The sequence below is a fragment of the Suncus etruscus genome, chromosome 9, assembly GCF_024139225.1.
Source record: "Suncus etruscus isolate mSunEtr1 chromosome 9, mSunEtr1.pri.cur, whole genome shotgun sequence".
Taxonomy (NCBI): Eukaryota; Metazoa; Chordata; class Mammalia; order Eulipotyphla; family Soricidae; genus Suncus; species Suncus etruscus.
Genome location: NC_064856.1, coordinates 78,024,555 through 78,038,829, shown reverse-complemented (window position 1 = coordinate 78,038,829; position 14,275 = coordinate 78,024,555). Strand labels below are relative to the sequence as shown.

The window sequence follows — 14,275 nt, the reverse complement described above, 5'->3', positions numbered from 1 at the left end:
AATTTCCCTTTCCAGCCCATTCTTAATATGAGAGACAGATTACTCTCTAAGAATATGGATATGATCATGTCCATTACCTGTCTGACAAAAATATGGGTGTCTCCTAATAATTTATAAGATTAAATTTTAAATCCTTAAAAGACTTATGTAATCTATTGCCCCCTCACTTTTATTTTTATTTCAAGATACATTATTTTTTAAAACCAATCACAACACAGCTTTAGTTTCTCTCCCCCACAATCCACCAATGCCCAAGCTACAAATACTTGCATTTTAGTAGCTGAGGGTGCACACTCTTTAGTAGCATGTTTGAGAAGTGAATAAAACTCCATATAAAACAAGTATTCAAATAGTTTCCATAGAAACACAGGTAAGACCCATCTCCTAGTCTTCCATATTGTTGCATATTTACAAAGACATTTTGAAGCTAGCAGTGACTAAGTTAAATGGACCCCTACATCCTGTAATTCAAGCTTAATTCAAGTGAAGAGCTACAAGAATTGTATCTACATATTAATACTGGTGAAAGCACAGACTGCTGGGTGCTACTTCATGCTGCTTTCCTGTGCACAGGACATAGGCAAAGCACTGGCATTTTGCTCCTCTGCTTCAGATGGCAAGTCCCTGTTCTGAATCTGCTGCATGAGTTGCAATGTTGGACCTTACATCAAATAGCAGATAGCAGCAGCAACAGTATAAGCACCCATGTTTTCAAAGAGCATCCAATCACCCACAAGAATCTCAGGCAGATCACAACACAGAACTATATGTTCCAGGCCATCATATGTCAGCCCCCAAATGATAGATGAATACATCTCATCTAGCTTGGGTCTTTTTTGCAGAAGAGGCTTCACGTGTGCATGACCATAAAGGATATAATTAAATGCTCCATATATTCTCATTCATATAATACATAAAGATCTGCTCATTTGACTCCTCTTCATCATCAGAATCTGTTCCTTTATGACAAACTTCTTAGCAAGGTTATTAACTGTTCTAAGTATGAAAGCTGAGGCAACATACTATTTCCTGGCTCGGCTATGATTCTCAATCTTGAGTCAGAGAGAAAATACTTGTCAAGGGCTGGGTAGAGCTCTTCAAATTTAAGCTTTACATACTCAGATTCAGGAAATACACCACCAATAGTAAGCAGATACATATTGAAGCCAACCTCAGTCCCCATGTCAAAGACATGGTGCACATCAGAAATAGCTTATAAAAAGGTCTCAGCATCAGTACAGCCACTTCCCAAGTGGAAGCTGACACCAATGACATCAATATTGCCCGTTCCAAAAGCAGTCTGCTGGTTCTGAGTGTGGCACCAAATTGTGTGTGTGACAAATTGCTTTGGAATCAGCAGTGGCAATCTGCAAAACCAACTTTGCCTTTAGATGTACCCTTGCAACTCAACTTCAATGTCAAAGATCATCATCTGGACTCCATTACTGGCAGCATACTTAATCTGAGACACTTGTTTATAAGGATTTCATAGATAATCCTCTTGGGAGGCAGCATGAGACTGTACCAATTGTATTTCATTCTTGCTGCACAATCAAACCTGGCATCAACAGCAGCTAGGGATTTCACTATGGATCTGCCAACAGCATAAAACGGGGTGAACCAAGGAAGAATTTTAACCATCTCAAATGTTTCTTGAGAATATCTCTCAAGTCAGAGACATAGAAGGCTTTCTTGTCATGAGATTTTTTCCTCCTCTCCCATTCTCTCTCCACTTCATTCACATGGCTTATCTTACAATTCCTAAATATCATGGTCTCTCTCCTGTTAAATATCTATGAATATTCTGTTCTCTCTACTACAATTGTTCTCAGTCATTCCACTAACCCTCTTCCTCTGGCTAGTTTATAGTCTCTTGTCATTCAGGTCTTAAATTTATATACTCATGTAGTTTTCCTAGATATCCAAGACTAGATTAGAACACATTACTCTCAGAACATACCGCACTCAAAATGCTCTTAAAACATACTGTGTTAATACCTAGACATAATAAAAATTAAAACTAGACTTCTAAGCTCTATAAAGACACAAACTATATATCCCAATTTCCTTGGGATGACAACTCTCAGACTAACAAAAAATTAGTACAATATGTGTTTTCTCAAGTCCTGGAACTAAGTCCAGAATTTCTCTATAAAATATTTGGGCCAAGAACTTTCACCTTCTCAAACAAACACCTTCATCTTGGGAATCTGGTATCTCTTGGGCAAAAGTTGTATTTCAAAAAATTTAATGAGACAAAATATGACATCTTATTTTAGAAATGTTAGTATTACTAAAAATATGTTAGAGGTGACAGACCATCATCAACAGTTAAAAATCATGTAGTCAATTTGGCGAAGTTACCAATTTTTCATGCACGTTCATATTTATAAAAATTCTTTCTCTTTGATGAAGCATAGCAAAACTGCCCAACTATAGTTAGTAAAATTAGTAACAGCTGTCTCATATCTTATCCTAGCAGTCTAAATTTTAGATTCACAGAGCTATTAGGAGATAGTATATTCCTTTATACAGTATATTCATTTATACAGACATTAGAAACAAAATGTCTATGTTTAAGTCCCTGGCTGGCTATAGAATATAACTAAAATGCTTCCAGTATAATACTGGAGAGTGGTAGAAATAATACAAGCAATATTTCTGTAGCCATGAGATCTCAACATGTCTTTATCCTACATGAATTCAGCCAAATACAAGTAATGCTGGCTTAAAAAAAAAAGTAAATGATCAACTTCAAGCTGTAAAGAATAAACTGTACATTTATGAAAGATCATATGGGTAATTTAAATTTGATTATTTTCCTTAGGGGAAGTAGGTGAGTACATGGGTAATTGTTGTATTATTGGAATTATGTGCATGAGAAGCCATAATATTATAAATAGTATTATAAATTATTTTTTTAAAAATTAAAATAATTAATCATATAAGAAAATATACTTACAGCTATCCAATTTAGAATATTATCCAATTAGAAAATTGCTATTAGTGTCTAATATTCTTTGAAAACAAACAAAATATATTTGTATCAAGTACATCAGAGATAGAGAGGTAGTCCAATGTACTAAGCACATGATTAGATCACAAGACACCAAGATCCCCAAGAACCCAACAAAGTTTGATCCTCAGCTCAGATACCTAAACACTATATGGAACAAACCCCTGAGTACAGAGAATGAGAGTAAAAGTCCTAAGAGCTAATGGATGTGGTCCCAAAAGGAAAACTATTACCAAAACTTAAAAAATCAGTTTTTGTTGTTTATAGTATTTCCCATTACATATCATAGAAAGAATTAAAGTAGTAATACGAGCATAAATAAGATAATATAAAACTAGAATTCTACTTAATGATAATTATACAAAAAATGCCTAAACCCAAAAAGTATTTTAATATATCTTATGATATATGAATTTGCTGATATTTAAATAAAATAAAATTTTGTAAAAAATGTCTTTAAATATATGTTATATATGTATCTATGTATACACAAATAGTTCTTAGGAAAAAACAATTGACTAATGTTAATAATAAATAATAAATTATTAATTCTAGTTTTTTTGTATTTTATCATTTTATTTAAGAAAAAAAATATAAAATACTAAAAATTGAAAAGACAATGCTTTTGAATATCAGGATACAGAATTAACATTATCATTAATTGCACATTAACAAAAGTATTTTTTAAACTTGGCTAAAAGAAACTGATAAGTACAAAAATCAAAAATATTTAAGAAAACTTAAAAAAGAAGTATTACATAAAATATAATAAAATAAAAAAGATAAACTAAGTGTAAAATCATCAATAGAGATGGTGATAAATTATAGCTAAGTTTAACTTATTCTTTATTATTTCTGTATATTACATATACCTCAATGAAAATGTTTTTTTGTTTTTTTTGTGTTTTTGGGCCACACCCGTTTGACGCTCAGGGGTTACTCCTGGCTAAGTGCTCAGAAGTCGCCCCTGGCTTGGGGGACCAAATGGGATGCTGGTGGATCGAACCTCAGTCCTACCTTGGCTAGCGCTTGCAAGGCAGACACCTTACCTCTAGCGCCACCTCGCTGGTCCCGAAAATGTTTTTCTAAACATAAAAAACAGATTTCCAAAATCTGATTAAAACAGTATGATGATGAAATGAAAAAATATTTAGGCATAATCTATTTTCTCTAAAATGCAGAACACATATTATGCCTAAATTCGGGGAGAAAGAGCTTATATTAAAAACTTATCTTTCAATATCTATCTTTGACAATGGCAAAAGTCAGTTAACACTCTCACTGCTCCAATTTAAATGTGTTTCCTCTTATACAGCCTTCAGAGGCAATGGGAAAGAAGGAAGTTTCAGTTTTCAAACAACAGGTGATCTGGTATCTCATCTTTTGTGAAAGAACTAAAATAGGTTAGTCTAGAATTCAGTTTTTCTATAAATTTGCTTAGTTTTATGTGAAAATTCTAGTTTCTATTTCTGACTTAGTTTTGACAAAGTAAATGGGATTTTTCACTAGAAGAAAAATTAAATTTTTAAAATTCTCATTTAAAATCAAGTTTCTAGAAAGATACTTACCAAAGAAGATGAAAGACCTTTTACCATAAAATCTGTAAGACACCACACATAAACACACACACACACACAAAAACACACACACACACACACAAGCAATGGCCATTGTATGAAAGGAATTTTTGTGTATTTTTTGTTTATTATCAATATAGCATGACAGAACTAATTCCCAAATAACTGGCAGGGTTTTCGCACCAGCATCAAGAATCTAACTTCTACAGGGAAAGTCCCTAATAATGCCCTGGCACCGAATTGCTCCAGAATGGGTTCATATGACATCCTGATAACTTGGAAACAGGAACAACTTGCTTTCAGGGAAAGGTTCCCTGCATTGCCACCTAATGGTGAGATGAAGCCAGAAGCTGCTCTGTTACACCCTTATTTATACATAGGATCTGTGCAAAAACCAGGATATCAAAGTACAGAAACCTGCCTGTGACAACTGTGATTGAGAAGCTATTACTGAAAACACAAAGAACGACCTGGGGGTTAGACAACTTAGTAGGCCTGAGCCTGTAGTTGCTCTTATGGCAGGACACTTCTTCAGTAGGGCATCCTTGTTTTTAGGCCAAAGATTTTTGCTTTCATTTTACCCATCTTTTGCTGTGCCTATGCAAAAACAAAACATACACTCTCTCTCTCTCTCTCTCTCTCTCTCTCTCTCTCTCTCTCTCTCTCTCTCTCTCTCTCTCTCTCTCTCCTTTTCTTTTAATTTTTTTATTTATCTTTTTTTTTTTTTTTTTTTTTTTGGTTTTTGGGCCACACCAGGTGACGCTCAGGGGTTATTCCTAGCTATGCACTCTGATATTGCTCCTGGCTTGGGGAACCAAATGGAGTGCCAGAGGATCGAACCACTGTTCGTCCTAGGTCAGCCGCGTGTAAATCAAACGCCCTACCACTGCAACACTGCTCTAGACCCTATTTCTTATATTTTAAATTGGGGCTCCCACCTTTTTCATAGAACCTTGGAAGATAAATTTTTGCACTTTTCTATAAAACTAAGAAGAAAGGAAAAATGAAAAGCTGGGAGCCAGGGGCCAAGTGGTCTCAGAGGCATTGGGGGAGAAAAAAATAAGGACAGAACTAAATAACCACACCAAAGTGAATGACAACAGAATCAAAAGACCTAAACTATAACAACCTAAACTTAAATGGGCTTGTTATAATGCAGGGGAGGAGGCAAAGGTTTAGGATGTGGTACACGATGCACTATGGGAACATTGGTGGACGGAGGTTGACACTGATAGTGGGAATGGCTCTGACTCACCGTATATCTGAAATCCAACTATGAAGGACTTTGTAGATCACAATGGTTTCAATAAAATAAAATAAAAGAATTAATTCCCAACTAATGAAATTAACCCTTTATATATTTGAATTTAGTCAGCTCTTGAAAATGATGTCACTACTTTATTGATAACACTTATGTAAACAAACTTGAATACAATAATTTCTATATTAAAGTCATTCAAAGAGATTGATTTAAATTTATAAACTTTGAAAACTCAGAAAAATAATTGTGTTGATATATAGGAAATTCTAAACATTACTATAATAAATTCTTAAAAACTAACTAACAAAATTCTTTAAAATGGACCAGAGTGATAGTGTAGTGGGTAGGATACTTGCTTTTTAAGCAGCTGGACCCAGCTTTGATTTCTGCTATTCCATATGGTTTCCTATGCTCCACCAAGAGTAATCCCTGAGAAGAGCCAAAATTAGCCCTGAGCACAGTCAAATGTAGTTCTCAAAAGTGTTATTAATACCTTTTTAACATAGTTAACTTGCCAAAATATTACCATTGAATGAATTTTAACATATCTTCAAATGTATAGCACAAATTATTTAAAAACATTATTAGGAATTCAGAAATAATAAATGCAATACTATTATTATAAAAGGCATTGCGTGTACTATTGCCATTGTTTGGGGGCCAAAGAGAAATTTTATTTAAACATAGTATATTATCTTATAAGGGAAAACAATCTCCAAGATGATAAATCAAGCTCTGCTAAAATCGGCATCAAAATAAATTATAGAATGTATTACTTACGGATATGTTTCTGAAAGTTGCTCAGCTATTGCATAAGCTGTTGGATCTCTGTCTAAGACATACAGTGTAATATCTGATTCCTTCTGTAGAATGGCTCTTGTGTGTCCTCCTGAACCAAATGTCATATCAAGAAAAACCTAATAAATACAGGAAACAATTTATCACATAGTCTGAATAAGACTCTTCTTTGCTAAGCAGCTTAATTTTAAAAAGCATAGAAAGATTTCAGTCTACAGTAAATAGGAAACAAACCCTGCAATTGTGTTGTCACAAATTTAATTTATCATTTAAAATTTCTAGCTCAATTATGAGTGATCAATACAAAAGACCAAATCAAGGTATTAGTAAAGTGATCATCTCAGGCAAAGGCTGGCTAATTTAATATAAACCTGTATTTCCCTCTAAAGTTCAAAATCCACACAAAGGTTAGTGAGATAGTTCAGAGGAAAGGGCACTTGCCTTGCACAAAACCAACCTAAGGTGTGATGCCTGGCACCAAGTATGGTCCTTCTAGCCTACAAGGAGTGATCCCTAAGTGCAAACTTAAGAGTCAGTTCTGGGGTCCGGAGAGATAGTACAGCGGCGTTTGCCTTGCAAGCAGCTGATCCAAGACCAAAGGTGGTTGGTTCGAATCCCACTGTCCCATATAGTCCCCCGTGCCTGCCAGGAGCTATTTCTGAGCAGACAGCCAGGAGTAACCCCTGAGCACCACCGGGTGTGGCCCAAAAACCAAAAACCAAAAAAAAAAAAAAAAAAAGTCAGTTCTGAACATGTCTGGGTGTGCCACGCCCCCCCCAAACAAACCAAAAAAGACCACATACTGTTATGCTGCAATATTTTTTCTAATACATTCTAGTACTGGGAATGATAATAATATTTAAACCTTCTGCTACGCCTTTAATGAGTTAATTGGTGGTTTCAAAAATATACTTGCTACTGAACCTTTTCTTTTTCTTCCATCTCGTTAGTATTTTTTATTTTTTAAATAACTTTCTCTTGATTTTCCTGAAACAAATGTATTATGATTGATTGTGTCAGCTATGTAATATATTTACTTTAAATAAATTTTAAATAAATATATTTCCTTTAAATAAATTTTAAAAAATTAAAAAATTTAAATAAAAAGAGAATAAGACAAAAATATTAATGACTGTAAATACTATTACATACATACCATATAAGTCAGGGTGTTAATCTATTTGGACACAAACTTTTTTTTTGGTTTTGGGCCACACCTGGTGATACTCAGGGGTTACTCCTGCCTATGTGCTCAGAAATCGCTCCTGGTTAGGGGGACCATATGGGTCGCCAAAGATTGAAACAGGTCCTTGATCAACTGTGTGCAAGACAAACACCCTACTGCTGTGCTATTGCTCCTGAACACAAACTTTTTAAAAGGTCATGCAAACACTACACTAAAAGGAAACCCTTGTTATTAATTTATACATTTCTTAACTCTGAATGTATAACTTATTTTAGGAATAGTGATCAAAATTAATTATGCTATGATTTTTGTAACAAAAGAACTGTTTTTGAAAGAAGGTATTAGCATAAATTAATCTTATATTTCTATCACTGTCAGCATAAAACACAACATAGATGTTTTCTTCATAAGAATAACTTGAAAATATGCTACTTAACATTTTATTACTGTATAGTTATTAGGAATATTCTGTTCTTAGACTATATACTTTTTGAACCTCTGAGAAGGTAAAAATTGTCCACCATAATTTACCTCACTTTTTAAATTTTCAGAGCTTAGCATAATTTAGCAGAGAACTTTTCAAAGTCAAATAAGTCAAACTAAAAAAAAAAAAAAAACACTTTCTTGCAATGCCCAATATCAAATTTGGCTATAATCCCAATTTTAAGAATATATCCAACTAAATAATTTGAATATGATTAACCTATGCTGTCAGGAAAGTCCCAATAAATATTTAAAATAAAAAATCCTCATCAATAAAAATATTCTGGAAAAAGTGACTGAGGTGATTATAATTTACATGATTATTTTTTAATAGATCATGATTATGCCCTTGGAGATATACTGACAATCAAGGAAGTTTCCAAAGAGGAAAAACGAATAATCTATTATTACCAGTCAAGTGTAACAGGAAACAAAAATAGGGAGATGAAGGGGATTGATGAAACTAGAAGTGAATACCACCATATGCTCTGGTTTATTAGGTAATTGGAACCATCAACTTTTCTTTTCAAACTGCTAATATATGTTATTCATCAAAAGTAAATAAATAAATAATGACAAAGAGGAGAGATATTTAAACCTATAAGATGACAATTAGCTTCTTACTTTCTTCACGGTCATAAACATAAGGTTACATTTCAAAATTTTAACAAATTCATAAGAAATGAAGGATAATACCTTTTCTTGTTTTTTTTTTGGTGGTTTTTGTTTGTTTGTTTGTTTGTTTGGTTTTTGGGCCACACTGGTGACACTCAGGGCTTATTCCTGGATATGCACTAAGAAATCACTCCTGGCTTGGGGGACCATATGGGATGTTGGGAGATCAAACAGCACATGCAAGGCAAATGCCCTACTGCTTACACCACTGCTCCAGTCCCCTTTTCTTGTTATTTTAACAAGTGAACAAGAACAAATAAATTTAAATATTTCAAAGTATTCCTTTTATATATCTTATTTATATACACATTCAAATATGTATCTTGTGCTCCAAACATGTATGGAATTATTTCTTTAAATTCCTGAATAATTTATCTAAAATTCAAAATCACTATTGATAGTGAGAGTTTATTCTTCTAAGTTCACGAATTGCCTATTTACCCTGGTGAAATCATTTTAAATCTTTGACCTTAACTTGCTTTTTTAAGAATTGAGAATAAGGAGCCAGAGCTATAGCACAGTGGTAGGGCGTTTGCTTTGCATGCAGTTGACCCAGGACCTTGGTTCAATTCCTTCACCAAAATCCACCTTCCTCCACCAATGTCCCCATTTGCCATCTTCCCCTACCCCAAACTGTCTGGCTCCTAAACAGAAATGTTCTTAAGTTTGGTTTTGTAGTTTTTATGTCATACTTTCAGCTTCCTTAGTTCTGTGGCTCAGATACATAATTAAAAAAAACATCTCTTCACCATCAGTGTAAGTCTCAACATTATTATTGGAAAATTACAACTTTCCTACCTTAGACCTAAAAATAAGTACATAAATGTTCAAAAATAGAAAATTCTAATTATTCTGAAACAGTAGTAACTTTAAGAGAGAAGTTTCTCTGAAAATGGCAATGAAGGTGGGAGTGGGAATATACTGATTTTAGTATATTCTAAGTCCCATTAAGTTACCAACAAGTGATTAGACCTCACATTGGTTGAATGGTGAACTGAAAGAGGATATTCTCAATCAGGAAGCTTCAACTGCTACCAGAGATTTTCAGATCTACCCCTATATAGCACAAAATAAATAGAAATTTTAATTGTATAAGGTGATTAGTAAATAGGGTTTTTGGTTGACACTGGATGATGTGTATATTAGGAAAATGACTAAGACAGACAAACTGCTTCTCAGTGCATTAAGTGTGGGGTTAATCTGTAAATTAATGTGATTTAAAAGAAAAAATAATATTTGAGAAAAAGGAATCTTAATTACAATTCATTTTTGCTTCATTTAAATATTGTTATACAAGTGCACACTAGTATATGCAGAATATATATTTGGTAATGTAATATAAATGTGTGATTATAAATACAGAGATAGACTCTAACTTATGGTCCACTAAAATAGAACTATATAGTTAAAAAAATCACAAGATGTTTAACTTTTGGGATGGGTTTGGGATGGCAGAGCTCAAGGGACAGGGTGATGACAGGGGCAGAAATGGTATCAGTCATATACAAGATAAGTACCATAATATCTTTCTTGTACAAGGTGTCCAACCTTTAAAAATCATTTATAAAAGAAATGGAATTATTTGAAATTATTTCAACTCTAGAAATAGAATGATTTCATCATATGAGACAAAAACAGGAATTCCAAAGAATGAAGATGCAAACCAATATTCAGTGCCATTTAGATGGTACAGCACCTAAAATGTAGAAACAACCTAAGTGTGAATCCAATGACATACAAGTAGTGTAAAGAAGGTAACTCTAAGAAGATATTTTAATCTTGCCTGCTGCAAAAAACTGAATGAAACTAAAGGGTGTCATATTAAGTAAGTCAGAAAAAAGAGAAATATAAAATCATCTCAAACAAACAAAGCAATGGGATAGTTAATGCCAATGGAAACAAACAAGTGGACTTGTCTGAATTGAGATTACCAGAGAAAAATGATGAGGGTATAATGAACTGCTGTAGAGGGAGAGTCCCATTTTGGTTATATCATGTAATATATATCTAGTGGATATATATGGATATATATAACATATATATATGTTACCCATATATATATATATATTTGATGTGTGAAATTTTGTTTTTGTTTTGGGGTCATTCCTGGCTATGATTAAGGCTTATTCATAGCTCTCTGGTCTGGGATCATTTTTGGAGGAGCTTGGAAGAGTATCCGAAGATCAAATCTCCTAGTTGACTGCATGCAAAGCAAGCCTCTGCCTGCTGTTCAAACTCCAGGGCTCCCAAGACGTGAAACTTAACATTTTATGTAAAACAATGTTACATAAATAAAAATACTTAAAGCTGTAGCAATAGTACAGTAGGTAGAGCATTTCCCTTGAATGAGGGTAATCTGAGTTCAATCCAGGCATCCTATAAGGTCCTCTGAGCACCTCCGGGAGTGATTTCCTCAGTGCAAAGCCAGGGGTAAACCCCGAGCACAGCCAAAATAAGAAAACAAAACAAACTTTAAAAGTAATTATTTAATACAGTGAATTTCTAATATTACACGTCCCTTAATGTATAAAACCTGAGGCTCTGCACTCAGAAATCACTCCTGGCAGGGTTGGGGGACCATATAAGATGCTGGGATTCGAATCACCATCCGCCCTGGTTCGATTGCATGCAAGGCACTGTGCTATCTCTCCAGACCCATCAAAATAATTTCTTACATGTAAAAAATAATTTAAAAAGTTGACTCACAAAAAAAGATCTACTATTGTTGAATTTCAAATTACTACAAATATTTAAAGTCTATATGATGGCTCCCATTTTACACAGTTCACAAAATCTGTTAGGAGTCTACTGAACCTCCATCAATTATGATACTATTTCTCTCCTTGTCCTTCTTGATAAAATGATCAGTGTATCAGAAGCAATTAGAGGAAATTACCCTAAATGAAGTATTTCAAAGTTACAAAGGTGAATGAATGCCTAAGATGAGCAATAATATATGGAGCATTGATATCTGAATATAACACATAGGTAAAGAACTTGTATCAAAACACTATGAATATATAGTCTTAAATGGTTAATATACAACATATATCTAAATATTTTTATATTTTAAATAACTATTTTAGATTTTTATCTCCTAAGTTTAATCTATATTAAATTCTCAAGAATAAAATTTCTGGGGCCGGGTAGGTGGCGCTGGAGGTAAGGTGTCTGCCTTGCAAGCGCTAGCCAAGGAACGACTGCGGTTCGATCCCCCGGAGTCCCATATGGTCCTCCCAAGCCAGGGGCAATTTCTGAGCACATAGCCAGGAGTAACCCCTGAGTGTCAAACAGGTGTGGCCCAAAAACCAAAAAAAAAAAAAAAAAAAAAGAATAAAATTTCTAAGCATAAGTAAAGCCATAATATAAAAAAGCAATATAAATTATTCTAATACACAAATTAGATAGTCATCATAAGAAAAGTTGTAGAAATTTCTTCAATTTAGAATAAATGCCTTCTAATTAAAATTTCAGATTATGGACCAGAGAGAGATAATATAATGAAAAGGGCATTTGCTTTGGATGTAGCTGACCTGGGTTCAATCATTGACACCACACAGGCATTTCAGATGGTCCCCCAAACTGTGCCAGTAGTGAGCCCAGACCACTGCTACGTGTGGCCCACAAACAAAAAATTAAAACAAAAACATTTTTCAAATTAAATTTATGTGAAAGTTATTTTGCCAACTTTAAGTTTACAGGCAAGGGGTCAGCACAAAAGTACTGTGGGCAGGACACTTGTCTAAAATAGACCTGGCCCAGGTTTAATCCTTAGAAACCTACAGAAACACTGAGCTCATCAGAAATGATCATTGAGAGCCACAAAGCAGTATCCCTGAGCACTACTTGGAATGGCCCAAAAACAAACAGAAAATATTATAGGCAACTAAAAGTAAAGATTATAGGTTTATGTCAGTAGATATAAAGAAGTTATTTGGTAAGATTTAACAAATTTATGATAAAATGCTCAATAAAATGGGAAACGAAGAACAATATACTATAAAAAATATCACAGCTAACATGATTCTCAACTGCAATAAAAACAAAGACAAAAAAAAAAACCTGAAAGTCTTTCCTCTCAAACATAAAACAAAAATCTCCAATCTCACCACTATTACTCAATATATCTATCTGATGGATAGTATTGGAAATATTATCCAGAGCAATTAAGTATAAAAGGAATTTATGTTGGAATAGAAGTCAAACAAAACCTATATAATATCCTACAGACTCCAACAACAAACTTTGAAAAAAATAAATCAACAAAGTTGTAGACTATCATGTCAATATATAAAATATGAGATATTAACAATGAACTACAACAGAAAAATTAAAAAAGCAATGTTATATAGAAATTTAAAATGTGCAATTTTAAAAAAATAAAATACTTAGGAACAAATTAACAAAAAACCGCACATTGATAACTAAAAGTTATTATTAAAATGAATACAACGAAGAATACGAAAGTAGAAAAATATCCCATGCTTGTGAAGAATTAATGTTGTCAAAACAATCATTCTAAGCAAAGCATTAACACATTTAAAACAACTCCCATCAAAATTTAAATAGCATCCTCAAAGATAAAAAAACAAATACTATTAACATTTTTATAAAAATATGTAAACTAAATTGTCAATGTAATCCTGAAATATATTAGATTATATTCCCCATCTTTACACTATTCTATACAACTATAGAAACCAAAAGAATATTGTTTTGATTATTGGTTATAAGAGCATATTCTCATATCAATAAAAATGTGAGGACCCAGAAATAAACCTTCAGATGTAGAAATAATTTATGACAAAGAGCTAAGACAAAAGCTCCTAAAGAAAGAAAAACCTCATTAACAATTTGTGCCACAAATTAGCAACATGCAGATGAATGACACTTAATTATAATCTACCACTATTCGGGGCCGGAGAGATAGCATGGAGGTAAGGCGTTTGCCTCTCATGCAAAAGGTCATCGGTTTGAATCCCGGCGTCCCATATGGTCCCCCGTGCTCGCCAGGAGCGACTTCTGAGCATGGAGCCAGGAGTAACTCCTGAGCACTGCCGGGTGAGACCCAAAAACCAAAAAAAAAAAAAATAAAAATAATAATCTACCACTATTCATAAAAGTCAAATAATAGTAGATCAAAAATTTAGATGTTAGCTCTAAATTTTCAAAAAATACTATGAAAACAGAAAAAAAACCAGAATATCGACTTGTGATTTTATCAGTAACTTAACTCCATGTGAAACAAAAACAAAATCAAGAATAAAGAAATGGTATCA

At 33.5% G+C, this 14,275-nt stretch overlaps 1 protein-coding gene and 1 pseudogene across 1 annotated transcript in view; both read right to left on the bottom strand.

The window, feature by feature from the left end:
* METTL15 (methyltransferase like 15) overlaps positions 1-14,275 on the bottom strand; it is a 229,340-nt gene that overhangs the window by 125,123 nt on the left and 89,942 nt on the right. The window contains exon 3 of the mRNA XM_049780093.1: positions 6,635-6,771. Within this exon, the coding sequence (XP_049636050.1) occupies positions 6,635-6,771 (137 nt within the window). The remainder of the gene's footprint in view (positions 1-6,634; positions 6,772-14,275) is intronic.
* On the bottom strand, positions 507-1,772 carry LOC126017539 (ornithine decarboxylase-like; annotated as a pseudogene).